Source organism: Rissa tridactyla, chromosome 7, assembly GCF_028500815.1.
Source record: "Rissa tridactyla isolate bRisTri1 chromosome 7, bRisTri1.patW.cur.20221130, whole genome shotgun sequence".
NCBI lineage: Eukaryota > Metazoa > Chordata > Aves > Charadriiformes > Laridae > Rissa > Rissa tridactyla.
Window position 1 is genome coordinate 327,777 of NC_071472.1, and position 27,469 is coordinate 355,245.

The 27,469-nt window shown below is 39.1% G+C and overlaps 2 protein-coding genes across 6 annotated transcripts in view; one reads left to right on the forward strand and one right to left on the reverse strand.

Moving 5' to 3' along the window:
• Nucleotide 1: 1 nt before the first annotated feature.
• WDSUB1 (WD repeat, sterile alpha motif and U-box domain containing 1) lies at nt 2-24,463 on the forward strand. 4 transcript variants are annotated; one of them, XM_054208496.1, is made up of 11 exons: nt 2-354; nt 2,740-3,161; nt 5,986-6,170; nt 10,371-10,463; nt 10,588-10,681; nt 12,879-12,912; nt 14,352-14,392; nt 14,489-14,595; nt 15,271-15,450; nt 22,036-22,170; nt 24,041-24,463. In XM_054208496.1, exons 2-11 carry the CDS (start codon nt 2,764-2,766, stop codon nt 24,211-24,213), a joined length of 1,440 nt encoding a protein of 479 aa, XP_054064471.1. In that variant the 5' UTR covers nt 2-354; nt 2,740-2,763; the 3' UTR covers nt 24,214-24,463. The 4 variants fall into 4 exon arrangements, with proteins under 4 accessions (XP_054064471.1, XP_054064472.1, XP_054064470.1 ...); XM_054208497.1 differs by having other exon boundaries at nt 2-191; XM_054208495.1 differs by having other exon boundaries at nt 3-266.
• Nucleotides 24,429-27,469, reverse strand: part of TANC1 (tetratricopeptide repeat, ankyrin repeat and coiled-coil containing 1) — an 82,160-nt gene continuing 79,119 nt past the window's right edge. For both annotated transcript variants that reach the window (XM_054208494.1, XM_054208493.1), the window contains exon 26: nt 24,429-27,260. In XM_054208494.1, coding sequence (XP_054064469.1) covers nt 25,892-27,260 — 1,369 coding nt within the window. In that variant the 3' untranslated portion in view covers nt 24,429-25,891. The remainder of the gene's footprint in view (nt 27,261-27,469) is intronic.

Sequence of the window (27,469 nt, forward strand, 5' to 3'; positions counted from 1 at the left end):
TGGCGGGGCGGGCGGGGCCGGGGCGCTGCCGTGCCCGGGAGAGGCGGCGAGCCGGGGTCCCTGCGGCCGGCCCCTCCCCTCAGCGCCGGGCGGGCGGCGCGGCCCGCGGCTGCCGCTGCGGAAGGTCCGCGGGGGCGGCCGAAGCAAGGCCCTTCCCGGGTGCTTGACCGAGACCCGCCGCCAGAGCTCGGGTGAGGGACCGACCGCCCCCGGCCGGCACCTCCGGAGCGCGGCGTGACGGGGTCCAGGCCGCGGCGGTGGCAGCGGTAAGGGGCTGTCGGTGGTGCTGGCACCGCCCCAGCGTTTTCCGTGAGCAGCTGCCTGTGGGCTAGCGAAATTGTAATTCTAGAGAAGGTAATGCTGTATCGCTAAGCGTCTCTCTGGTGACAAACGCTCCGGATCCTCGCTGCTCCCTCAGCGAGTTTAAACTACTGATACCCGAAACCTCTCATTCCTAGGTTTGCTTTTCTGCAGTGAGGTCCTGAAAATCTAACAACGAGATTAAAGTGCCTTTTTTAGCCTCATCTTTCCAGATGTCAAGCTTTGTCTGACTCTGGTTTCTCATAGTTGAAGGAAGTACGTTGATTTTCTTTCTACAAATGAGAGATGCTGTTGACACTACGTAATCTGTTTAATGGTTGTAAAGAGAATTAGTAATAAAACTAGGAGAACCCGGAAGCTAAAATAGAGAGTATTAAAATACCTGATCTTTAAATTGGCATGCCAAGTACTGCCAGAAAGGAACAGTTATTTTTCCCTTATATACTTTTTTGTCTACATGCACACATATATACGTGTGTATGCATGCATATACATTTATACATATACATATTTATATGTCCACATATATACAAACATATGTGTGTATGTATAAAAATATGTAAAATATGTATGCATAAAAATGTAAAAACAATTATGTGTGTGTGTATATATATATAAACACCTGTTTGGGGTTGCCTCTTAGCTCTGAAATTACTGTTCAGGATGAAGCACTTAAATAATAGTCTGATGGTTTAGATAAGTTAACTCAGTGTAAATTGCATGGCTGCTTTTGTTCAGGATAAACAACTTTTGAGAGTTGTAGGCACTTCCTTTTGGCTCTGTCCTTCCTTATTCTCGGGAAGCTTATCTGTGATCTGCAGCATGGGGAGGAACAGGTTGGAATGTACCTTTTGGGGGCTTTCTCAGACATCAGCAATGTAAATCCCTTGTCTGATGCTGAGAGCTAAACCGTTCCCAGCAGTCTTAAGTACAGGGAAAATGTGCAGGGAGTTCGTATTTTCTTTTGTTGCTTAATGCAAATGCAATTTCTGGAGAGGTTCAGATCCTGATCACCCTCTTAATATTCACATTTTGATTTCGACTTAAATATGTTGCTCAGTACGTGGTGTTTGATTTACATGAAAATTGGGGCAACACAAGATTCTTGTTGGTATTAGTCTGATGTTTTGCTGTCACTAATGTTGCTGCCTAACTGTGAAAGCTAGCAGAAGTTTGAATTTGAATATGATATTTGTGCCTGGAAAGGAAAATTTATCTTGGACTCTGGTCATCAAATCTTAGTGCCCATCTATGTTAGACCTGCAGCTTTGAATTTATTGATTAGTCTGGTTTTATTCTAAAGTACATATACAATTGTCTTCATAGTTGTATTATAACAAGTGCTCTAAATGCTGTCTTTTTAAAAGGAATGTAACAACTGTTGAATCTGCAAACTGCAAGGTATAATTCATTGAAATGTATTTCAGCAAACTGCAGATTAGAATAATTCCCAGGAATATTTTTGATACTGCTTCTTGATTACTTTTTGTGGGTTAATGATGACATACAAACATACTTTTTTGGAGTTGTAAGCGGGAAGAAAAAGAATGCCAAATACACGTGGTTATAGTTTCTGAAAGTGTTTAAATAAAGGTGTAAGATTATTTTTTGTATAAATGCTCTTGGTATAGCTGAAGCATTGCTCTTGGGTCTATACTGTACTAATTGTTTTCTGTTAGAGCAAAGGATAGTTGAGGACATGTTTCCTAATAGCAAATTAAGGCAAATAAAGAGCAAACAGTGTCTCTGACTGCTTCTGTAGGACTCTCCTACAGCATTGGTTGCTGTATAAGCAGAGGCATAGCATTGCTGAGAGAGGATGTAAATGTTCTTTTTAATATTTGCTGGTGAGACACTGGAACAGAGAAGCTGTAGATACCCCATCCCTGAAAGTGGTGGGACTTCGAGCAAACTGACCTAGTGGAAGATGTCCGGGCCCATGGCAGGGGGTTGGACTAGATGATCTCTAAAGGTCCCTTGAGCCCAAACCATTCTATCATTCTATATTCCTTGTGCAGCCCTAATTAATACAGTTGCCCATTTACTCTGTTGTGTCTAGATGCAAATAATAACAAATTTGAACAGTGAACGTCTTAGCATAATTTAAATAACTAGAATAACTTGGTTTGCCACTGTTCTAAGACCAAGTAGCTACTACGTAATCTTGCATGTTGTACTGCAAAATCACAAGCTGGCATTAAAAGTTTAGATATGTTAATTCTGACCAAGTCATAAACCGCTCATCTCATTGCTGTGATTAATCTCTGATTTAAGTTGAAGATAAAACAATGTTTAGATGAAAAATCTGCCTCTGCAAATGTATTTTTTTTTTTTTTTGTGAAGAATGTGTCTTCTTAAGGTACTTTGTTTCATTTTTGAAATAGGAGAGATAAGTCTAACTGTTAAACTTCTTTTCAGATATTTTTGTTGAAAGTAAATAAAATGGCAACACTAGTTCACACTTTAGTGGACCATAGTGATGATGTCAACTACTGTGCCTTCTCATCATCGTGCTTGGCTACTTGTTCCTTGGACAAAACAATTCGTGTTTACTCTTTAAACAACTTTACCGAGCTTCCGTACTCGCCTTTGAAAGGTCATACATACGCTGTCCACTGCTGCTGCTTCTCTCCATCAGGACGTGTTTTAGCGTCATGTTCAACAGACGGCACAACCATGCTCTGGGATGCTGGTGATGGCCAGGTGCTGGCAGTGCTAGCGCAGCCCAGCGGCAGTCCTGTCAGAGTCTGCCGATTCTCTCCTGACTCCACGTATCTCATGTCAGGGGCAGCGGATGGCAGCCTCATTCTTTGGAACATGCAGTCACTGAAACTCTACAGGTGAGTGCCAAATATTTTTTGACTGCCGTGTTTACAATGACAAGAATATAATTTAAGTAGTATGCTGTACTGTGTACAGTGTACTGTACTTGCAGTCTGGTATATCAGTCAGTCAACCACTGATTGATATCACAGAGAAACAGGAATAAGATTTAGAAGACAAAAAGATGAGAGGGAGAAGAGCTGAATCTTTTTCTTTTTAAAGTTAAACAATGCAAACTCAAGAAGCTTTAATTTTTACTGAGTTATCTTTCATCTAGATACTGATTTTTTTTTTTAAAGTTCGTGAGAGTTCATTGATTTAACATGAAATCAGGATGCATTGCATACTGCATGCATCTGGTTTCTAAACAGTGGGTCAACAAACTGTGATACATAATATGCAGTTAGTGGAGCCTGACTGTGCTGTGTGCCTTATGTTGCATTATACATAGTGGTTTTTAATGAAGTATTTAATTACAAGGCTATTTGGAGTCCAGGAAAGTCTTAGAAGCTTGATAGTAATCCAGCAATCAAAGAGTTTGGAAACTGTTGACATACGCTGAAACCCTACGGTTTAAGACATAACAGTGACAGAAATGAGTATTGGAGCTGAGTGAGTTAAGTACGACAGTCAGCTTTTCACCTCGCTTTCCAATAAACGTTTGAAGCAAAGCAGATGAGCATTTTTAGTCATGTCGCACAGTCTATGTTTCAGTAAAGTCTTCAGGCCAGTTGTAACCTGTACTTAGGCAAGACATTGTGTAGGTTTTAGAGCAGCAATTACACCGTCTCTCTAAAGTTAGGAAAGAAATTAGGGATTTGAGGGAATTGATGAGATCTTTCACTCAGGATGAGGGAGCAGCCATTTCTAAAAGCCAAATTTGCTTTGTTTTGGTAATCCCCTGTCAAGCATGTTACTGCCAGGGAAAACCCCAGAAATATTAAAAGGAATTTACTACAAGTATAGGCTATTAATATATGCAGTGATGTATGGTTTAGACCTACATCCTTAATTTCCTCCTAGTTGAAAGGTGGAGGTATAATGACTATGTAGAAGCTATATTGTTGTTTTCGGCAGAAATTATTCTATTTTGTGTTTACGTTGTAAAGAAACAAGAAAGAACTTGAACATTCCAATCCTGTCCACTTCACTTTTAAAAGTTCATTTCGAAGTGTTAACATGCCAACAATAGTCTACTTAACTTTAATGGTATATATTTTGGGGTATGTGTGTGTGTATATATATATTAGGCTGATGAATTTTTTTTATTGTTACTGTCACTTGTAATTGCAGATAGAAAAGTGCACGTGTCCTGTTTTCTTAAAGCTGAGATCAAGGGTACTTAAAAACGTCAGAGGATTTTAGTTAACCATCTAACGTCAGTCTGTGGTACTCTGTTTCTTTTGCAACAGTTGATAAAAAGAGAACACAGAATACCTTTTACCACACTGTTGTGTCACTTGACTAAATATATGGATGGTAATTACAACAAAGGTACTCAGTTACTTCTTATCAGCTCAACTGTTGTAATTGGCTGTCTGTTCAAATGGTGAAGTAAGATGGCTATTTAAATCATCTCTATGATGGATGTGAACAACATGAAAGCAAGTTAATTTATGTGTATTTCTTAAAGTATTCAGTATTCAGTAGTTCCGATGCTGATGGCCTGAAAGACTTAAATATATACTCTGAAAATATGTAGTACTATTGATTATATTTTTAGTTTTCAAAGCAGCATCTGCAGGTTTTTGTGTGAAAGCAGGAAAGGTTTAAAAGCTGCACTAAGGAAAAAGAATTGTACATATAAAACTGGGAAGCACTGTAGTGTATTTGATAGTATTCTTAATGATAGAATTAAGGGAGTCAATGCTTTTTTGAAGGTCCTGTGTCTGATTAGAGAGACTCTCAGGAAAGTTTATTGATTTGTCTTCTCTGTCATTAAGTTTGACGCCTCTGGCAGTAAATAAAATTTCTATCAGCAAAGGAGAATGAGCAGCTGTTCTACAAAATACAATGGCAGAGTAAATAAGACTGACGTTTCTTGTTGTATGACTTGCTTTCGGCTGTGATTTTTTTTCCTGCGCTTAAAGATTCAACTATGCATGCTGGGCTGGATTTAGTGTCCATTAAAAGGAGTGAGACACTTCATTCCAATTGACTTTAGGTTGCTATCAGCTAACCTAAGGCTGTTGGGTTGACTCCACTTCCTTCCTGAGGATTGACCACACTTCTATATCTGCTAGGAATTTTCTGTTAAGATCAGTTTTACAAAGTGCTTTGACTGACTTAGTTAAAATGTAGAAATCTTTCTTTTTTTTTCACATTGCTTTCTCTTGTGTATGAGTAGTCCAAAATTAACCCCGTATCATAAACCACAAAGTATTCTACTTAGCTACAGCTTATCAATGGGTTAGTGGGTGTTCTGTTTTGTCCCATTTGTGTACATGTAAGTCTATGTTATGATGGTTGTGTATTTGTCTTTGACTTTTAAAATTTATCCAGTCATAGAATTTTAACAATGCATTGTGCCTTTCAAATGGTAAGTCCACGCAGATTGTCTTTAGTTTAAAAATTATTTTATCATTCAGTTAAAATTATTGCCTTGGGGTGCCATCTCACATTTTTCCTCCTGCAGTCAAAGAGTAGCTCCTGGTTCCTGCGGTTGTGTTTATTTTGCATCTCTTTCCGCAGTTGGTGTGAGTTTCTCTCCTTTATATTACCAAGTTCCAAAGTGCAAAGCTTGTAACAGTTTGGCTTATTGTAACAGATTGCATTTTAGAGATCACTTCTTCAGAACATTACTTATTCTAAATTCAAATCCCATGTACTCTTGCTTTTCAGATCTGGGAATGTTAAAGATGGTTCTTTGGTGGCCTGTGCATTTTCTCCTAATGGAAATTTCTTTGTCACTGGATCATCGTGTGGTGATTTAACCATTTGGGATGATAAAATGAGATGCCTGTGTAATGAAAAAGCACATGATCTTGGCGTTACCTGCTGTGATATTTCTTCACAGCCAATTTCTGGTTAGTTACTTGACTCATCAGTGAAGTCATTTCTCTCTAGCTCTTGTTTTCATATTCTTTTTGTCATCAGTGCTCAAGATACTGATGCTGATGTTTTAGAATATTCTGAATATTCTTAAGTAAAAGTTGTCATCAGGTTGATGATGAGGAACATGCTTGGTCAACGAACAAGGTGATTAGCGTGCTTATGATAGCTTTCAGTAGCTAATACTCCTGTCGGGGGTTTGGAAAACATTTGGGCAGTGTCTGTAAGTGAAGCCTACCTCCCAGGGCTCACAAGGGAGTTAGAAGATGCAGTGCTTGATTACCATTCCCACTTTACTCTTTCATACGTTGGTTCCCCAAGGAGCAGGACTGGATTAAATCAATGCAGAGAACTGTACACCTAATAAGCTGAATGCTTGAGCTGTGGGATGTGAATGGATAGACTCTTTTCCTGCACCTGACTTTCTCAGTTGGAGGAATTTGGGGGAGCAATGAGCCCAGAGTCTGATGTGTCCCAACAAGATGTGGTACTGTTAAATGTCTTACATCTGGTTTAGCTGACCTCACTGTGTAAGTTGCATTTCAATTTTGTCATTATGTGCTTGTTCCTTCACAGTTATTTTCTTTTGAGAACGAAATCTGATATTCTTGCATATATTTGGGTATTGAGATCAAAAACATAAGGCGTGTATAACGTAGGATTTTCTCTGGGCTGTATTGCATATTATATTCAGTTCTCATTCATTTCACATTTGTAAGGCTTTCTGTGAAACTAAAATAATTAGTTTCTCTATATGCAAAAACTTGTATACTGAAAATTGCATATTTAAACTTCCAGCTATCTCACAGAAAGTTTTGCATTTTTGTGTATAGCCTTTTAAAATTATTGTCGTGATTTAACCCTGGTGGGCAGCTCAGCCCCACACAGCTGCTCGCTTACTCTCTCCCAGTGGGATGCGGGAGAGAATCAAAGGGCAAAAGTACAAAAACTTATGGGTTAAGATAAAGGCACTTTAATAGAGAAAGCAAAAGTTGCACGCACAGGCAAAGCAAAGCTGGGAATTCATTCACCGCTTCCCATCACAGACGGGTGTTCAGCCATCCCTGGGGAGGCCGGGCTCCATCACGCCTAACAGTGACTTGAGAAGACAAATGCCTTAACTCTGAACGTCCCCGCCTTCCCCCTCCTTTCCCCCAGCTCTTTTATTGGGCATGCTGCTGTATGGTCTGGGACATCCCTTGGTCGGTTGAGGAGCAGGGTAGCCCTGGGGACTCTGCAAGCACTGCCCAGCAGCGACTAACACACCCCCATGTTATCAGCACTGCTTGGGCCACTGTCCCAAAACACCATAGGAGCTACTATTCCAGCCAAAACCCATACAGTTGTGTCACAACACAGGCATTTTCTATAATTGTGTGGGAATACTGAAGGGTTGTATGTCTAAGCTTGTATGGTGGGAAGAAACATTTGCACAAACAAAAAGAACTTCTATTTGAAATATCCTCGTACAAGTTAATTGCAGTGCAGGAAAGTGTCATAGCCGAACAACGTAATATTGGAAATTCTGAAATATTTATAAGAGTCTGAAAAGCTGAAAGGTTAATTTGTATAAATTTTTGTTAGGCAAAAGTGTTTAATAAAGGGTTAGAAAATCACGTAATCATCTGCTTTTGATGGAGGTTGGGAAATTGGGCAGAAGCCTCATTGTCCGATTTAGGACGTAATGGTGTAACTTGTGTTAACAACCTTCCAGGTCTACTTTTGTGCATTCCAGATCTGCTATGGGGATAAAGTGGTCTCCATACAGATATGTAGGCTTCTGTTTTTGGAGCACACATGAGCTGCTCTTTCAAAGGTACCAAAAATTATAACTGAGCAGCCACTCTCATCTTTCAGTGCTAAACACAGTAGTAAGTACTGCTGTCTGTGTACCACCTTGGCTAAGAAGGTGGTACCAGAGCAGGAAGAAAGCAGGAGAAGCAGCAGAAAAAAAGCAGGACAGAAGCAGGAGAAAGCTGAGGAAGTAGGATGTGAGCATATACTTCAGTACAGAGAATTAGTGACTGACAATACCAAATCAATCAAATGTGCGTCCACTGAAAGGTGTAGGGACAGCAGTGAATTAATCTGCCATAATTGAAAGGGGATTAATCTTTAAATAACACCTCTAGATCTTTCTTGGTGAAAATACTACCCAAAAAACTCCATTGTGGACCAAGGGTTGCATCTGAGGGAAGAGGAACATGTTGAAGCTGAAACAGATCGGGGTGTAATTTCCACCATTCTGTTTCCTGTTGTGATTATTCTCTTGGTTTAAAAAAGTACGTTGCCAGCCCTTCATCCTTCTGCCCTTCTGCCAAGATAGAGAGAAATAGGCAAGAAAGCAAGTATTTCCTACAGTGTGGGGATTTTTTAAATCTGGTTTATGATCATACTTAATTTTACTTAAGCCATATGTTATTGAAAATCAGCATTTTTCCTTTCTGTGTGTTGCTATTTAATCACCAAGGGTTGAAACTTCTGGGATTATTGGCAGATTTAACACATACAAAATCCATACAAGTAGTGTTTATCCAGTACAATTAAAGATGGTTTTACATTAAGACTCTCTTTACCTACTTAATTCAGAGCAAAATTAGAACCAGGGTTTCTGCTTGGTTCTTTGTGCTTTAGACTACTTGTAACAGATGATTCTCCTACCTTTAAAGTGGATTCTGTCACAGTTGCATAGAAGCTCATCAGATCTAGAGCAGTTGAATGCTGTGTGGGCTTTCCCATCCAACTGAAAACCTTTGGTGCTGCCCTCCTCCTGAATAAGTAAACTTCAGTGAAATTACCTAGCAATACTGGTAAAAAATTGGCAGATCTTGCTAAAATTTTCTAGTGAACCTCAGTGGAAGACAGTGTAGTCCTCCTCCCAAGTTATCCCAGAATGCTCTGTGTGTACAACACGTTAATACCCCATTAACAATTTGGTAACTTGTAAAATAGTGTCAGAGTCTGTGCGTCATGTCAGAATTCTCATCCAGACCAAGTTTCCAAGTACCGTGTTCTTAGTTACCAAGAAACATGTTTTTACAACATGATAGCTAATGCGTGTTACTCATCTCTCTGTGAGACCCAAATCTTACACTGTAGAATCCTAGCAAAAATGATGCACTTTGATGCTTTAACGTTTAACAGATTTGAGGTAAGTCGTAAGATCTGTCACAGTTGTAGTAGCTCTGACTCTTCCTGTGAACAAACAGGTCTACATCTACTGGGATTTTATTGTGATAACCATATGAAATTAAAATATACTTTGTGTAGTGGAAAAATGGAGATAAAATCTCTGGGATTATTTTGTAAAACACTTGACAGTAAACATTTTGACAATTCTGGTAAACTACAGAGCTGGAAATATGAGCCCTCAAAATGTCTGTTACGATTTTCTGATTTCTTAATCCTGGTGATTCTTGTAGGAATTCTAAGACTTGGTACTGGCAGGGGTAATGCCACTGAAGGATTGTTATGGTGACTCGTGTCAGGCTGATATGCCAGCTCAGTGGACTAGAAAAGGAGAAATAATTTGGCATAGAATTTAAGAATAAATAAGAAATAATTCGTCATGGGCTGAAACAGCACATTTAGAATGGAACATGGTAATTCAGAAATGTTCATATCCACTGAATACAGAGGGGAAAGCTATAAAACTATTACTGTTGTATTTCATCTTTAATGCAGTATTTCTCGAGTGGTTGGCTGGACAGCAGTCATGAAACATTACTTAGTTTATAAAAATAAAAAATGGAACATTTAAAATTATGAAAATAGCCTGTCAGATACTCTCAAATTTTGTACATGTGTAGGTGGTTGAGTTTGAGAACTACTGAACTGTAGAAAAAATGGATATAACCATATAATTTAGGTTAAAAGACTATATTGTTGCACTGAGTAGATAGAGAAATCGAACATTTATCATCAAGAAAACTTAAAATGTGAGGCCAGTTCTGGTCTTTATCTGCTTGTTCAGGAAACAGTGTAATAGTGATGCCTATTTCTTACTTCTAAATGGTTTTAGGACTTCTGCAATTATTTTTATTAACACTTTTTAAAAGTAGTACTGACGTTAAGGAAATTCACCAAATTCCAGTGTAAGGATGCTGATACAGTTTACTGATATACCGTTATTTTCAGTGCTTCTGATTCCCATTAATATATTTGAATTTTATCAGATGGTGAACATGGATTCACATACTTCCAGATGGCTTCTTGTGGTCAAGACAATCAGATCAAACTCTGGCTTATTTTGTTTGCGGATTTCTTAGGTGTGTATAGTGATGCTTTTTTCATATTCCATTGTCCTAAGTCTTTAGTGACAGTTTACATCCAACTTGTCTTACACCTTGTCAAATAGATATGTGTGTAATAATTGACTTTTTGTATTTTTAGGTGTTGAATTGAAATATAAATGCACATTGAATGGACATTCTGCCCCAGTTCTGGCTTGTGCATTTTCTTATGATGGGCAGATGTTAGTTTCAGGGTAAGCAGTATCTTTTACTTGCTTAAATTTCATGCAGATGGCTGTCCAGGTTCACGCTTCAGTGTTGTAAAACAGAAAGTTCAAAAGAGTTGGAGATTTCACAATATATTTCCAATAATTAAGGAGTAGTTCTGTGACTGGCAGAGCTATTGAAATGTGTTTCCAGTAGGTCTGTGTCTTTTAGGTGATTGACTTTGAAATTTAGGACATTGCAAACTCTGTTCTCTTGAGTATTGTAATTCATGATTTCCTGGTTTTGGGACATTTATGTGGCCTTTCATGCGGATACCCTAGCATCTATGAAAAATACAAATCTACTTTGCAATCTTACCATCCCTTTGGGACACCATTTAGGATTTCCTTCTCACTCATGCACTTTCAGGAACTTTTAAAAAGTTAAATATCTGGAGATTTTTGTCTGTGATAGATTTGGTTGAAATTAAAAATGCCTTCACTGATCCACGCTCAAAGAGTATGGCAACATAAGCCTTTTTTCCATAAAAAGTGCACAATTGAGATAACTGCATACCAGTGGTTTTGATGTCAGCCCTGTACAGAATAATAGTCAAGACCCAAATTAATCATGAACCATCAGTCAGAGACTAGTATTATGATTAGTCTTGGTTAGAGGGTGATAAGGGAGTTGGTTGCCAGTGTCATTGCAAGGTCACTGTATTATGCCTGAAAGGCCCGGGAGGGTGGAGGTGATAGGAAGATTCCTGATGACTAGGAAGATGCAGTTTACCTCCAAGAAGAGCAAGTAGAGGATCTAGAGAACTACAGGCCAGTCGGTGTAATGGCAGTCTCTGGGAAGGGTATGGATCGAATCCTTGCAGTGGGTTTGGAAGCCATTCCCAAGCACAGCGTGTTGGGGAAAGCAGCAGGAGATGACCAAGGGCAAACTGAGCCTGGCCAACATGGCTGCCACCCGTGAGGAGAGGCCTGGTGTGTGAGCGAGGCGGGAGCAGCGTGCGCTTTACGCCTCAGCTTTAGCCAGGCTTTTGACGTGGGCCCCCAATGTAGTCTTAGAGCCAAACTGGTGAGATACAGATCAGAAAAGTGGACGCAGTAAGTTGTGTGGAAAAATGGTGGGACTGTTGGACTCAGATGGTTGTTGGTGGTCATCAGCACGAAGATAAACTGGCAGCTGGTTACTAGTGGCTTTCCTCAGGGATCAAGCTATTGAAAGAGGAAATTATAAATAAATTAGATATTATGATTTATGTTTTTATGACTGTTAATGGATGTATGTTTTTATTCTGCACTTCCCATGAACAGTGCTTGATCACTTCTAAACTGCCTAAGCAGTAACTTGAAATAACAAATACAATGATTCAACTCTAAATTTTAATTGTCTTTTTTACAAAGACTTTTTTAACCGAAACGGAAAAACTAACGTCTTGCGAAGGAAAAAGAAAAAATATAATAGCCAGCAGATAAACTTAAAACTATGCAGACCCCAGGATACAATAGCTTACTTCGGCATTTTGCTTTGTATTCTTTTCAAGAGAGTCTTTTTCAGTATTTGAAGTTCCTTATGAATGTTTGTGATCTGGAGTTATTTTATTTTCCATTAGACGTACAAATTATTGTTTTCACTTATATTGTCATAAGTGAAATGTCTATCCCATAAAGTCTTTCAGGGAGCACTGCTGTCACGGTAAATAACCATGCAATTTGTATTTCATTAAATATGTTATGCATTGATTGCATTGCACCACTGTATATTATGTATGGCATTGCACTACTTCCTTGCTCTGCAAGTTTTCAAAAATAACTAGAAGTGCTGAGAGCAGATCGTGGATACCCAGATTCTGTGCATCTGCTTTACAGATACTGCTTGCAAAGACATAAAGTAGATATGGTACAGACGATGGGGAGCACTGGGAGTGGGGCCAGTTTGTGTAAACGCTGTGCAAATCCTCCACATCAGGGAAACTCTGACTTGCAGAGTTTTCGTATTTAACTACTGTTTTTACATCGTGATTGAGGTACAGCTAATCAGTGGTGATCTTTTAAGATGGGAATGGGTGGAAGGGATTTAGATATCTAAGTTTTCATAGAGTGTGTTAAGAAATGTTGGCTCTTATTCTGTTTGTGGAAAAGTTTTTTTTTCTTCCTATTCTTAATTTAAAATAATTTCCTTTTTCCTCTCTGCATCATTTTAATGTTGATGTGTTGGGGTTTTTTTTTAAAGGTCTGTGGACAAGTGTGTCATAATATATGAAACTGTAAGTATAGCATAGTGCAAGATCATCCATTGGATTGTTGTCTTAAAATATCAGCACTGCTTCTGCAGTGCCTTATCAAACAAATATTAAAAAATAGCCACTCTATAAACCCAAAATATATACTGTGCATTTGGGGGGGGAGGGGGATTTGAGGAAAAATATCTCTTGAAAATTTACCAGTCTTAGTCACTTTTTATTTACGTTTCTTTGAGGGGTTTGTTATTTGACTTCTCTACAGTAGAGTATAAAAATATAAGAGTAACATAGAAGCATAATAATTCAAGAAATGTTTTTCTGTTAAATACAATGTATTCTCTTTAAAATTGTTTAGGCATTTTCTATAATACTATTATTACCTCCTTTGTGGTTCATCTCTAAGTGGTATTTACCTTTAGTACTTTATAGTATTAATAATAATTTTGCTGAAAATGAAGGATGAACAAATTTTAAACTTTTCCAGCTGGCTTTGCACACGCTATTGTATTGATACAACTTTTCAGTTAGGATTAAAGTTTTTCACCAAAACTACTAATTTGATGCCTTCCCAGTTTTTGATGCAATTATTTTAGTAGTTTGAAGCTTAGACAGATACGTAAGAAGTCCCCTAGATTTTTAGAACTTCAGAAAACTGAAACATGCAGAAAACCAAAGCATAAGTATTTCTTAATACTATTTGTCACCTTTTCTGGCCTTAGGTTTTTACCAAATGGGACAATAACTATAGCTGTTGAGGAGAAGTGGGGACAATAAACCTTCATGGGAGGGAGAGATTTCAACCTAAAATAGAGCACTTTCCTCACGATGGAGAGGTCAAAAAACTAGAGTGCTGACCAATCAATTAGTGATTCAGAGTAACTTCACTCTTCATCTTTCCAGTCTGTCTGTACCTGTCAAAGGAATAGTATCTTTCATAAGAAGGAAAATCTTTCAAATCATAAGTTAAAACTTATGGGTTTTGTTAGGGTTTTGTTTTTTAGTAGCATCTAGTGGCCAAATAGGAGAAATACAGGTGTGAGTAATTATTAGTCCAACTGAAGGATTGTATCATGAAGTCTGTTTGAATTTGACTTGCCTCTTAGTAATTTCAAATCCTGGATTTGTAGATGAAACGTTTTTACCCACATGAGCAACCAGCCAATATGGTTGTAATTAATTCAGTTGGTATTTCTGAATTGTTATGCTGGAAGTTCCATGGTGGCTGGTGGTTGAAGGACAGCAGTGTTCCATCAAATTGAATAGGGTGCTTCAAGCAGGAAATCCAGGTTGCGTTTCTGACTCTGCTGCTGGTCAGCTTTGGCATGGTTGTATAACTTCTCTGAACGTAACTTCTGTCATCGTCCAAGAAGCAGTATTATTCCTTATTTTGAAAGAAAGTATACAAATGAATGAATATTCTTGTTGTTCTTTAAAGATTTAAAATCACAAATATTCCTTTACAGACTACTGGCAATACCCTTCATACTTTGTCTCAGCATACCAGGTAAGAATCCAATATGATTGTTCTGTTTTACTGTTAATAAATTAAAGAAATTAAATCTTTTCTTGTGAATTTTCACACATCTGTTTTTATTTGTAGATATGTTACAACTTGTGCTTTTGCACCATATAGTCCCTTACTTGCCACAGGTTCAATGGATAAAACTGTGAACATATGGCACTTTGACCTTAAGCAGCCCTGTGCAGGTTAGTGTGCAAACACCTTCTGAAGATGCAAAACCCCCCACTTTTGTTTACATGCAGTTAGTTTGTAACTGAATGATTATGTGCACGTTATTTATCTTTTCTCTGAATTGATCTTGTTAATGTCCTACAGAGGTATTATCTTTTTGTTTTTTTAAAGAAAATATATACTAGGAGTATATTTCTGTATCTTCTTTTCTGATATTCGCCATTTCTTGCTCTCTGGACAGCATTTAAGAGATGAATATTCCCAGAGCACTGAAAGACTTTGGACAAGTATCACAAGCAATGAGTTAAACAGAAAATATGCTAATTGCAAGCATAATTGTCAGCAAAAAATACAGCTTACCAGTTGTTATATGAAAAAAACTCCAGGATAATTAATGTTACAAAATATATCAGCACCTAAAGTATGTGCAACAAAGGTACATAGATCTTTTTTCAAAGCTCAAGAGTAAATCTTGATTTTGTTCTGCTTTTCTAAGGAGGTATGAGACTTGGTTTCAGTGTCTGCTGATGCTTTTCTGTCTTTTAGTTCAATTCAAATTTGACAGAAGTGTAGACATCTGAGAGAAAATTCCTCCAAACTTTGAAAATTGATAGGTAAAAGACAAACCCAAATTATTTCCCCCCACCGAAGTCATGTCTAATAATGTTTTTTATCTTTTCTTTCCAAAGCAAATACTGTAGAAAATGAATCTAAGGTGGCTGTTGAGGACTGGTCAGAGGATGATGTTTCAGCCTGGCTTTGTGCACAAGACTTAGCAGACTTTGTTGGGCTTTTCAAAAGGAATAACATTGATGGCAAGGAACTACTGAATCTTACTAAAGAAAGTCTGGCTAATGAATTAAAAATTGGTAAGAGTATAGAAATCCAAATAGTTTTTAATCTTTAGAGTACATGTGAAATGGTGGAATGAAAGCGAGTCAGGAGTTCCATACATGGATGTGTTTTCCTCTGAAATGCATTTTTATTTCATTACCAGGGCTGATAAAAACCCCTCATGTCACATAATCCACAGTACTTCTTTGGGGTGTTTGCCTATACCTAGAGACATAAAAATGGGCTTCCACCAACAATGCCATGTTAAGTGATCTTACCTGCTTTTGTTTCTGTTTTCCTTTTTAGATCTTGTGTTGTTAAGCTGTGGAAAAGGAATTTCAGCTTTTGTGTATACTTAATGATTCTGACTTTGGTAAATAGGGTACTCTATAGTTTTTCCTATCAGTCTGCAAAAGTGCCATGTTTATAGTACTATGTGGTCAACTACTTTGAATTTAGCAATGAAATTCTTCAGTGTACTGTTACCATAATAGAAAAACACAAGGTATGTTCTAGTTTTTACTTATTTTGGAGATTAAGCATTTGATGTTGACATTTACTGAGGATCAAGCAAAGCTTGCCTGGCTCAGACACTTCATAATTCGCCAGGTGTCCTAGTTGATAAATCGTCCTGTCACTTTATTACAAAACTGTGATTACATTTTAGGAGGAATCACGAGGAAGTGCCATATTAGTAATGATTTCAAAGCGGTAATTCTGAAATAAGAAATTTAAGGATGGTGAACCACACTGGAACTTTCTGAATATAAATTCTCTATTAATTTTGATGGCTAGATTTAGGTGTAAATTAGGTGCTGGTATGTTTGCCAAAGTGAGATCAAGTATAGCAAAACACTGAGTAAGTTAATATACCTTTTAAAAAGTACAGTTTTATTTCTAGAAGTTAGTATTCTTCATTGTAGGAAGACTGCTCCCTTCCTTTTTTGTTTTGTGTGTGTGTTGCACTGGTCTGTATCGCACCATAGTATCTCTGTTTATCAGCTTTGTTGAATTCTAGAAATCAAGAGAGATGCTGGGAATCTATCAGGAATTGTTATCCATGAAAGACACTTGGCTTCAGCAGTTTCTGCACACATTTTCTTTAACTTTGGAATAGCCTAAAACTCTGTTGCAGCAATCACCAGCTGAGGCTAATCAAATAATGCTGACTATAAAGTTAGGTGAGACCTGAATGCAGCGTGACCAGTGATAAGAACTGACCTGCTAAATATAGCATTCTCTATGGGGAAAAAAAAATCAACAAAAGCATATGTTGCCTGATTGATAGATTTGAAATGACTATCAAGAGCAATTTCAAACTCAAATAACAAAATCTGAGTTGTAAAAGCCCATTCTAAGGCAGGCTATAAGATGCAAACAGAGCACATGTAGAATACAGGCTGATTATGGGAAGCTGTTGCTTTCTGGCTTTTTCATTTGCTGTAAAAGGATGCAGTGAGGATTGATTGCACGTATGAGCTGCAAGAGCTTCGGTATGTTCTTTCCCGTTATCAGGTAAAATGCTCATTGTTCTGTCTCTGTTCTCAAGACTTTTAGTCTTTTGCAGTGCTTGTTCTCTGGTAGGTACTTTAACGCCCATCATAACACCCATTATAGAATCGGAGTCAGATTTTCACAGGTATTGGGCAGCTGCAAGAAATTTTTAAAAAAGCTTTAACTGAAATCACTTACTATCTTAATAAACATAAGCTGCTCCACAAATATGAACCAGCATAAATGCAATGTGAAGCAATGAGTTACACTTCAGTGGTTATATCAACATTTTATGTGCTACTCAAAGTCGACAAATAAAATCATTCAAATCATTCAGTTCTGAAGTTGTAAATGCTTGTGATTCTGCTTCTAAATATCATTCTACAACTACAGTTGGCACAGAATAGAAATTACGGCCTGATATATTTGACTTGAAGAATTGTTCTCTGTCTGCCATAGCTCAAGCATTTACCAAATAGGAAAATACTATCTGACCAAAACTTACGTGCTTTTCAGTGTAATTCAAATTCCAGTTTAACTAAATTTTAGGAGTCCATCACTATACAAATACTTGAATGAGCACATTCTTTCTCTCCTTGATAACCTGTTTTCTTTGCTCTAAAAATGCAACATTTACTAGTTCCATAAGATCTTGCCAAAGAACTCTTGAGCGTTTTTTAGACCGTTTTGCTTGATGATTGACAGGATAGGAGCTTTTTCTTTTATTTTTTGTTAGCTGCTTATTTATTGTCCTGTTAGTCTTTGCTTTAGCTCTGATTTGCATTTAATAAAAAGGGTATCCTCACGCCTTTGAAGGAGTTTAATCCAAGAGAAAGCGATCAGCAAGTCGTTCACATAACATTTCATTAGCTTCTTTGTTTTTGACAGCTTTTTGAAAGAATGCTTCATTACCATGCAAATGGAACTAGCCTCTTTCCAACCTAATTGTCGTATAATATAAATAACACTGTATTAAACTCTGTAAGATGTTGTGCAAAAGTGAAGTGACCATTATATACGTTCTAGCTGAAAAGCCTGTGTAGATTCAACAGAGTTCAGGATTTCTTGTTCTTAACAGCCACAATGACACATTCATTGCACTTCTGTGACGCGGTTCAGTCTCTGACCGAAGGAATACGCTGCTTCTTCCAGTGCAGAATAGACAATGGGGGTATATTGTTCCACGCCTGCATACTCTTTTTTTCCTACCAGAGTTACAGAATGTGTTAACGTAAGGTGAATCTTGACTTCAGTTTGTTTGCAGAGGGTGGGCAGGAGCTGAGAGTAGGTCTACTTTTTGCAAAGCCACCCCTTCAGTTTAGGGGCTAGTGCCATACAAAGTATTTTGTAGTGTAATTTCACAAATTGTAAAGAAGTTGGAGGCATTGCAAATACTTTCCTTTCTTCTGCAGCACATTGAGGACGCGTCTTTTCATTGACTCAATCCTGGTTTTGGTTAGGTATGTAAAGAGAACGGATTGTCTTAAAGACAGTTCAGCTCTCTCCTCACTTACTGCAGGGTGTCCTTAGAACATAAGACAAGGATGACTGTGGATAAGCTGCATTTTGAAATCATCAAAGATGGGGGGTTTTTTCTTCCTCTTTTGGTTTTAAGGTTTCACTCTAGGTACATACAAATAGTATGAGTAAGTTCTTTCTCGTTTCATGTCTCTAGCAAGAAACTCTGGGTCTGAGAATGAGCTTGAAAACACCACTTTGGAGCAGAATTTGAATCACTTGATTCACTATGCCTTACATGTGTACTGAAGTGGGAGTAAACTTTGGGGGAATTGCCCAGTGTAGATTACTTTGCTGTGAGGGTGGTGAGCCCCTGGCCCAGGTTGCCCAGAGAAGCTGTGGCTGCCCCATCCCTGGAGGGGTTCAAGGCCAGGTTGGACGGGGCTTGGAGCAACCTGGGCTGGTGGGAGGTGTCCCTGCCCAGGGCAGGGGGTGGCACTGGGTGGACTTGAAGGTCCCTTCCAACCCAAACCATTCTATGATTCCAAGATTAAACAGAAAATTGCACGGACTTTGCCTATATCAACAAAATCTTATTTTAAGTATTCTTTTATAGCTAGCTTTCAAAAGATTATGTGTCATGGATAATTCTTTAATCCCTGACTAGAGATTTAATCAGGAGGTAGTTAACTGATGTGCAGAGTGGATGCAATAATCTTTAATCTGTTTGCATGAAAGGAATTTAGGAAAAATTGACCCTGTGATGAAGATTGTAGAAGATGCCCTCAAAACCAGTTGTAACTACAGAATTATTTGGTTCCTTGTATACTTTTCTTTCCTTTGGTTATATTCTTAATTTTTCTTAATCCCAAGCAGATCTTGCAGATTTTTACAAAATTGCCATGCAAACTCTTCCTAAGAGTAAGCATGAACTTTTATTGTATTTCAATACTGTAATCCAGTTCTTACATTGTCTTTATCTTTACATATGTCATTATATAGTCCTTCTTAAGGAAACGTAGGTTAATTTTTTTCTTTTGCATGTTTTTCTTACAATGTGACATCTTTTGTCTTTGCTGATTAAAACAACTTGTGTATTAGTGTGACTGAGTTTTATCACTTTGCACGTGTTGTTTGAGGCAGATGATGAATTGTTCAGTCAAGCTGGAAGCTCTGGTATGTTAAGGCCAGTCTGCAGATGGAGCAGAGCAGTTGGTTGGAAGACTGTTGTATCAACTAGTAGGAACCAGTATTTATCACTACTAGATGGGAAGAAAAAATAGTGACACGTTACACCCGCAGGTTTTTTTGACATAAAGCAATTTTTAAAAGGAAAAAGGGTTTATGCTGCTGCAAGATGAAGGTTACTGGTATCTGGGATGCATTTCCAGTTTTGGCAGGTTGAAATTGTAGTGTGATGGTTTATAGAACTACAAAATTACTTTTCTCGTCAGATTTCTTTTTTCCTCTTCTACTCACAAGTAAGTTGGAAAGAATGGCTGCTGTCTCAAACACAGATACAACTCTTTTTTCCAGATTCACAGCTATTGTATAATCTCAGTAAACAGGTAATAGTACTCAAATCAGTTTGGGGATACTTAAATAAACCTGTGACCCTTCATGGGGGAGTAGGTGTTAACCGTTATTCGTGATGCCTTACCTGATCATGAAAAAGAGTTTATACCACAATACGTACATTGTCGAGAGAAGAGCTTTCAAGTCCCACAAATGTCAGTCAAAGTATTCTTCCTTAAAAAAAAAACGCAACCCCAAACTAATGCAATTTTCACAGACTCAGACAAAATAAGGGCACCGAGACACCACAGGTCATTTTTAGGCAAAAGAGATTGATTGTATTTAATTGAACTGAAATGAATTAGTTGCATCTTTACCGAACCCAAAGATTCTTACTGCTCACAAGAACAGGCCCCTCTTCCCCTAGCCATCCCCACCACTGGATTTTATTTTTTTAAGGGATTTTGTTTTCTGCCAAGAACCAGCTCTGCTACCTTCCCTTGCAATAGTACGTATCTAATTTGAGAACATTTGTAATAATATATTCAAATACCATCAAATTACAAAATAGCAACTGTGAACACTAAGCGTATGTTAGACTGGAGCTGTACGTCAGTATAAAGGGAAGGGTGACGAGGCTACCAGGCGTTTTACTCATGTTTTCTGAAAACAATTTCTTCTGAAATGTCGTTCTACTCCCCAGCATGTAAGATGGTGTTCAGTTCTGGTCAGAAATCGCATGCATTTTTTCAGCATGAGTTTTCTGTTGGATACAGCTGTTTGTTTTGTTTTGGATAGAGCTAAATCAAATATGCATTGTTTTTGTTTACATGGAGTGAGTGCATAGTGCTTGCACTGCTTTCTGCTTGGGCTGTCTTGTTTGATAGTGAAATTATAAATGTAAGTCATTTAATATAGCATGTTTAATAATAGTAAGTTAGCAGCATTTGTGCTATTATATCTAATTCTGTGCCAAACATTTAAAAAAAATACAGGGAGTTGAGAAACTCATCAAGATACTCTTACTTTGCTCTCTAGAGCTGCTAGAAGAGAACTTAATGTTTTCTGCGATTAGTTTAGCAGTAGCAGTGTTCGGTGGGAACAATCTCATGCATTGTAATAACAGAGCTCTGGTTACGAGACCTGAACAACAGGTCGTGGTCTGTGTGTATCGTGAGGGATTCGGTACGTCTTACCCAGGTTTTTTTAAGGTTTATCATAGTCTTGCCAAGGAGATTGTCTACAGTGAGGCGTTTTTTTAATTTTTTTTTTTTTAAGAACGGACAGTTGGGAGTAAATGAAGTTTTATTGATACTGTGTGAATGAGAGTGCACCTCATTATAAATGTGATGGACTTTTCTGTGCAGAGGAATGCCAGTGTACAATTTAATTGTAAAAGTTATTTCCATTTTGATACAAGCATTACCCGAGCATTGATGTGCTGCAAGTCTAAGACCTTATCTCTTCATGAAATAGAACATACCACAATGAAGTGTAATTTGCAGGCACAGTGTACAAACACACCTTATTGTTGTATCGAGGCGTTGTTTGAAGACAGCAAAGTTACTGTTGATGCGTCTTCACTTTATTGGCTCGAGTGCCCCTGAGCTAAACAGTCTGAAAGAAAACATGGCAGCATTTATACCCGTAATGGGGACCCTGTGCCAAGCTGCAGGGCAAAACCGGGTCCGAGGTGACGAGTCCTCAGGTGCGTTGCTGGTAGGTTGTCTTCTGTTTGGAGGTGACGATGGCACGTGTACCTTCACACGGTTACTTCAATAGTTGTTTCAAGGGAGAAACACTGCTGTCTCCCACTGTGTGGCAGTTGTACCTCCCGTTAGCTTTGCATGTGCAGTGAGTGCGATTCTCCTGTGCATCAGCTAAAATACAGTTCTGCCAGGTGGCCACGTCCTTGCGTTAGTTTTACTCTTTTGTTTGCATTGCTCCCCAAAGTTGTTATTTGCCAGCAGGCATGACGTGCTGCAGCTGAGCTGTTTGTAACGGTGGCCAGGGGCGTCTGCGTGTTTTTCTGTGATAGGTGGGGGTGGCGAGACGGAGCTGTCTCCTGTAACACAACTGCTAATTAATGCAAGACCTAACCTCTTTGCCTTACATGTCTGCGTTGTCCACTTCACGTATGGATAATTTTTCAGAGTCACTAGGCCGGCGCAGTAAAGTCCTCCAGAAAATTGAAGAACTGAGGATGAAAATGACCTCTGTTACTGTCCCTGATGAGTTTTTATGTCCTATAACAAGGGAGCTTATGAAGGATCCTGTCATTGCAGCAGGTATGCCTTTAAATTGACTGAAATGAATTACTTAAGGGTATGGGAACACAAAAATTGGCATATCTTATCAGTTGTAGAAAGATAAACTATTCTGAATAGCGGTTGCAACAAAATAGAACTGTGGCAAATGTTTGATTTGCCAAATTACATCTCTGATACGGAGAAAAATACTGTATCAAGCAATTCCCTTAGTGTCAGCTCTGCTGATCAGGCTGTATAGATGATTTTTAAAATGGTCCTCCCTCTATGCGTCCTTGCAAATATAATTACAAACTTAAGATTGCATATTCCTCCCTGAGCATGGTGCAGCCTGCAGCAGTGGGAGCCACAGAGCTCAGGCAGCTTTTACTTCAATTATTTAACACGGGAATAATGTATTTTGGTACTTTGCAGTCAGAGATAGAAACAAGAAACTACCCTGAACTGTTTATACTCATGGTCAGCTTTCATTGTGGGGTTTTTTTTTTTACTATAAAGTGTTCTTGAAGTGAAAATTATTTTTAAAACGTTACTCAAGATCTTTGGATCCAGCTAAATGGAAATGTTTGTTTAAATTGTGATTAAAATCTAATGGTTTTATTAACCAAAGGCGTGCAGTAACTTTAATAGCAACATGCCTTTTATGCATTTTCAGTATAGCACAGCTTTGATTATTATACTGATTTTTTTTTTTTCTTGGCCAGGAGTTCCCACCCCCCACCCCCAGGCATTTTATTTTTTTTTTAACTAACATGTGGGTTTTATTACCAGCCCTTTTTCATGTACTGTACTGGTTCAGTACCCTCGGGCTTTCCTCCCCCATTGTCCTTAACTAGCAAACCCCAGCAGTGTCACGTATTTCTCTAAGTACTGGGGCAGGGGCTGGGTATGACCCACAAACGCGTGGTAGGGCTCCCCCATGGGCTGTAGAGGGACGCGGCACTCAACACAACCACCAGAGCCGAGAAGCTGCAGGTGCAGGCACTGGGATGAGCATCGGCTGATCGCCTTTAAAGGAACCTGTTTTCCAAGGCCCCGAGCAGCACTGTTGTTATAAACACCGACTGTCGATGTTGTTATAAACGCTGATTGTCAGTGCCGTGTCCTGGCTCGTCACCTCCCTGGTTCGAGGTTTCTGTCAGTCAGACAGGGAAGGCTGCAGGCGCATCGACCTTTGGCAGCAGCGCTGATGATTACTATTTACAGCCTTGTAATGAACTTTAGCTGTACTGGATAGAATTCCTTAACCACAAAGAAGGACACAGGAAGACTTTATGTAGTTTGGGGCTGTTTGTTTAGCACTTGTGCACCCTAGTCACAAGTTAATGCACGAAGACAGCTTAATGCCGTGACCTGATCAGAGCCAAGCCCTTGAGTGGGAAAGGGCTGGTTTAGCACATGTCTGCCGCTCGTGACATCCCAGCCCAAACCACCCCCGCACAAGGGCAGCCTTTTGGCAGGGCCCTTTCCCCAGCCCATCCTTACGCCACAGCTGGCTCTTGGGGGCGGTTTCAGACACAAATCCGAGAATTTTTCCAACAATACGCCACTTTATCGTCGTCAATGAACTGATGCAGCTGTAACTGACGGATACATTTGCAGTGCTTTCTAAGACAACTTGTACTGGTTAGTTTGCTGAGTACGGTATAATTTAAAATCTTCATCTTAACAATGCTGTATAAAGTTTTATTGTAATGCATTAAACCATGTAGTCTGAAACAAGTATGTATGAGTTTATGGTAAAGCTTTCACAGACCATGTAATTTTTCTGTATCCCAAATTTCCTGTTTGGGAATACCAATTCCCTTTTAAATGTAAATAGCTAAAACTGTACAGTGTAACAGGGCCCAAGCAGCTGAAATATAAGCTTTTGATGATGGTTTTTTTGTAGATGGCTACTCCTATGAAAAGGACGCAATAGAAAACTGGATCAGCAATAAAAGACGATCTAGTCCCATGACAAACCTTCCTCTGCCCTCTCTTGTGCTTACACCAAACAGGACACTAAAAATGGCCATCGGTCGCTGGCTGGAGACGCAGCAGAAACACACTTACACCACTTAGTTGTGAAGGTGTTCATTAAAATCAATTGAAATGAAATTGCATGTAGCTAAAGAAAATAATTGTATCATCAGAAACCACTGGAAGGAAAGCATTATGTTTCTGTTCTACCTGTGGCTGTCATTTAAATGTTTGTGAGAAAGTCTGCACTGTTGGATGCTCCCAGAAAATTACTGAAAAACTTCAGTTATTGGTAATTTCTGTTTAAGATGTGCAATTTTTCAAATAAAGTTTTCTTAAAATTTTCACTACATTTATGAGTTCTGAGTCTTGATTTTGCCAAAGTTAGTCTTTCAGAAGCTAGGAAACAGCAAAGTATATAATCTGTATTTCTTCTTCTAATTAAAAAAACAAAAATGTGTCTTTCTCTGTTTCCTATTACTGAACATGTAGTTGAAAAAGTCAGGAGAGAGTTTCTCCTGTAACCAGCAGTGACTGCATCTCATCCCACAGGTATATTAATAATCTTTATTTTATATGGAAAAAATACAGTAGCTGTGCAAAAATAGAACTACAGGACAAGACTAATATAGGAATTTTAAACATATAAAAGAAACAGTAAACAATAAATAAGCTAAAGCATAACAATGCAAACTCAAAAAGAATTTGTAAAAAGGGGTACAGCTGTTCGCGATGGACAGAAAACACTGGCTACGAGCAAGACGTGGGAAGTGACTCACTGCGGAAAGACCACTCCAGTCGCACTGCGCTCACAGGAACGTCGCTACAGCTGGTCGTGTTCAGAATGGTCTTGCCCGTATAAAAACTTACTTCCTCTGGAAAAAAAAACATCACAACTTCACCCTGCCATGCAACCGCACATACGCTGTTCCTCAAACTTTCATCTTCACGCCATCAATTTCTCAGGTTTCCCATAAAACCACTTCCTAAACGTTTCATTGCTGTACCTTTTTCATGAATAAAGAATAAATCATTTTGCTTTAAGATAGCACCCAAAGGTGATTAGATAAACTATATAAAGTGCGATTATTGTTAATATGCCATAATATTGTGTTCTTCAGTGCAATAACCAATATGGTCAAAGCCTTTCAATACACATGCAAATGTCACTGTTTATTTTACTTGATTTCTTCTAGTTACTAAAAATAGTTATATTTACATGTCAAAACACGGCCGCTTATAGCTTACTCATACACAAATTAATTATGCTTCCTAAATGTACATCAGGCAACCCAAATTAGATACTAGTAGAAAAGTGATAAAATACTATCTTTGATTTTAAAAAAAGCATACATATACAGATCTGGGTATTACGCAGCAGGTATCTTTCTTAACACTGTTTTTGAGTAAGCACTTAAGCATTATAGAGGCACAAGTATTACCGAAGTGGTGAGATGTAATAGATCCAAAAGCCCTACGTAAAAGGAAAGTCTTATTTAATGGTAAAATGTAGTGGAAAGGATTTCTCCGCTTGAGGTCCTACTTTGGTGGATTGCTGATCCTAATTGACTCTTTCTACGCAGATTTGCTATTCCAGTTACTGTCACTGTCCTGCGCTGGTAGGAACAGCCTGAAGTGGTTGTATCCCATTACGTACTGGCCAACAGCGACTACTTACCCAAACTCACAAGCAACCAGCCAAGCGGTATTTTGTACAGAAGTAATACCCTATGGTGTTATCAGCTAAGCTTTACAACCCTGTAAATATAGAAAATAATATTTATACATTCGATTCAATGAAGGATCGCTTTGGTTTTGCAGATGTTACGTGACTGAGGTGGCCTTCCTTACTGCTGTGAGGCAGCAGTTTTGACACAGCATCGGGGTATAAGTGCGGCGCTTGTTTAGGTGCTCTGCTGTCTTGACAGGGGGCAGATATTTGGCACTTAAACTCCTCGCGTTCTTTAGCCTGCATACCATTCTCCTTGCTATCTCCTGCGGCAGCACCAGTAGAGGAAATTTTATTTTGGTAGTGTTTGGCTGAGAACTGCTCAAAATTTGAGGGCTGACTGCCCCCAGAAGCAACATTTGCTGGTAATCCATCCGATGCCTGAGAGTGCCAAGTGCGACTGGACTGAGTATTTTGCTGCTGAAACCTTGCAGTCTTATCCATGATTCCCATAAACGGGGTGTTGCGAGGTCTATGTTCAGCGATGGTACCCTGAACTTGATTAACGTTATTCTCCTTGAGTCGAACGTCCGGGCCTGGCGCCTTAACGCTGTCTGAAAAACTACTGGCTGCAGCTAAACTGCTGGTTGAGCCAGTAAGAACCATACTGCTGGATGGAGAACTGGAAGAGACACCACCGCTTACAGCACTTTGCTGCCTCGCTTCACTGAAATTCATTTGAGTAGGGGCTGTCAACCTGTCAGCAGTTTTAGACTTGCTTGCAAAAGAATGAGAAGGGATATTCTCATTATGCTGCGAATGGGAACAATGGCTGGACACAAACTTCTCATTGTACAGTTCAGAACCGGGATCTGTGGAACCGCTTCCGGATGATAATGTGCTTGTCCCATCTAAATGCTGAATTTTAGAGTGCCGGACTGGCAAGGGACTTTGGGGAAGATGCTGAAGGGACGACTGTGTCTTTGTGTTACATTGACCGCTTCCCGTTTTTGATCCAGGCTGGCCGGAGCTCAGGTGCTGGTTAGTTTTTACAATCTGTGCCTGCTTTGTCGGCTGCATGATCAAGCCTGGCTCTCTCAGGTATTTATTGCCTGCTCTGCTTTGAGGGGACGCAGACCTGGCTTTCTGCTGAACGTCTTGAAGGGTCCTGCTGTGGGATGAAGCCGGTAAGGAATGTTGCAGCCTTTGTGGAGAGGAAACAGATTCATCAGGGTGTGGCAGTTCATCCTCCCTGTCTTTAAGATTAAAATTATCATTCACGCCTTGTAAAACGCCCTCTTCCTCATTATCGGAGTTGTTAATTTGCTGTACTAGCTGTGGAGACTGATGCTTCTGTTGCTGTGTTCTCTGGAACTGTTTGCATTCCTCTTCCACCCGAGACAGGAGACGTTTTATCTCTTGATTGCCAGGACACAATTGTGTGGCTTCACGTAAGTCAGCAAGAGCAGCAAGTAGCTTTCTGTTTACGAAAAAGAAAAAAAAACGTAAACTTAAAAACCTGGGGCAAATCTGAGTCTCAGCATTGCCTTCTACTAATCCACCTCCAGCACTTCCAAAGAAATTCTCTGATTTGTCATCTCCTGCTGCAGCTGGTGACAACATAAGAATTGGGTGTTCTCCAACCCAGGAAATTCTCTCCTACAGTGAAGGTGCAGACCCGGCCCTGAG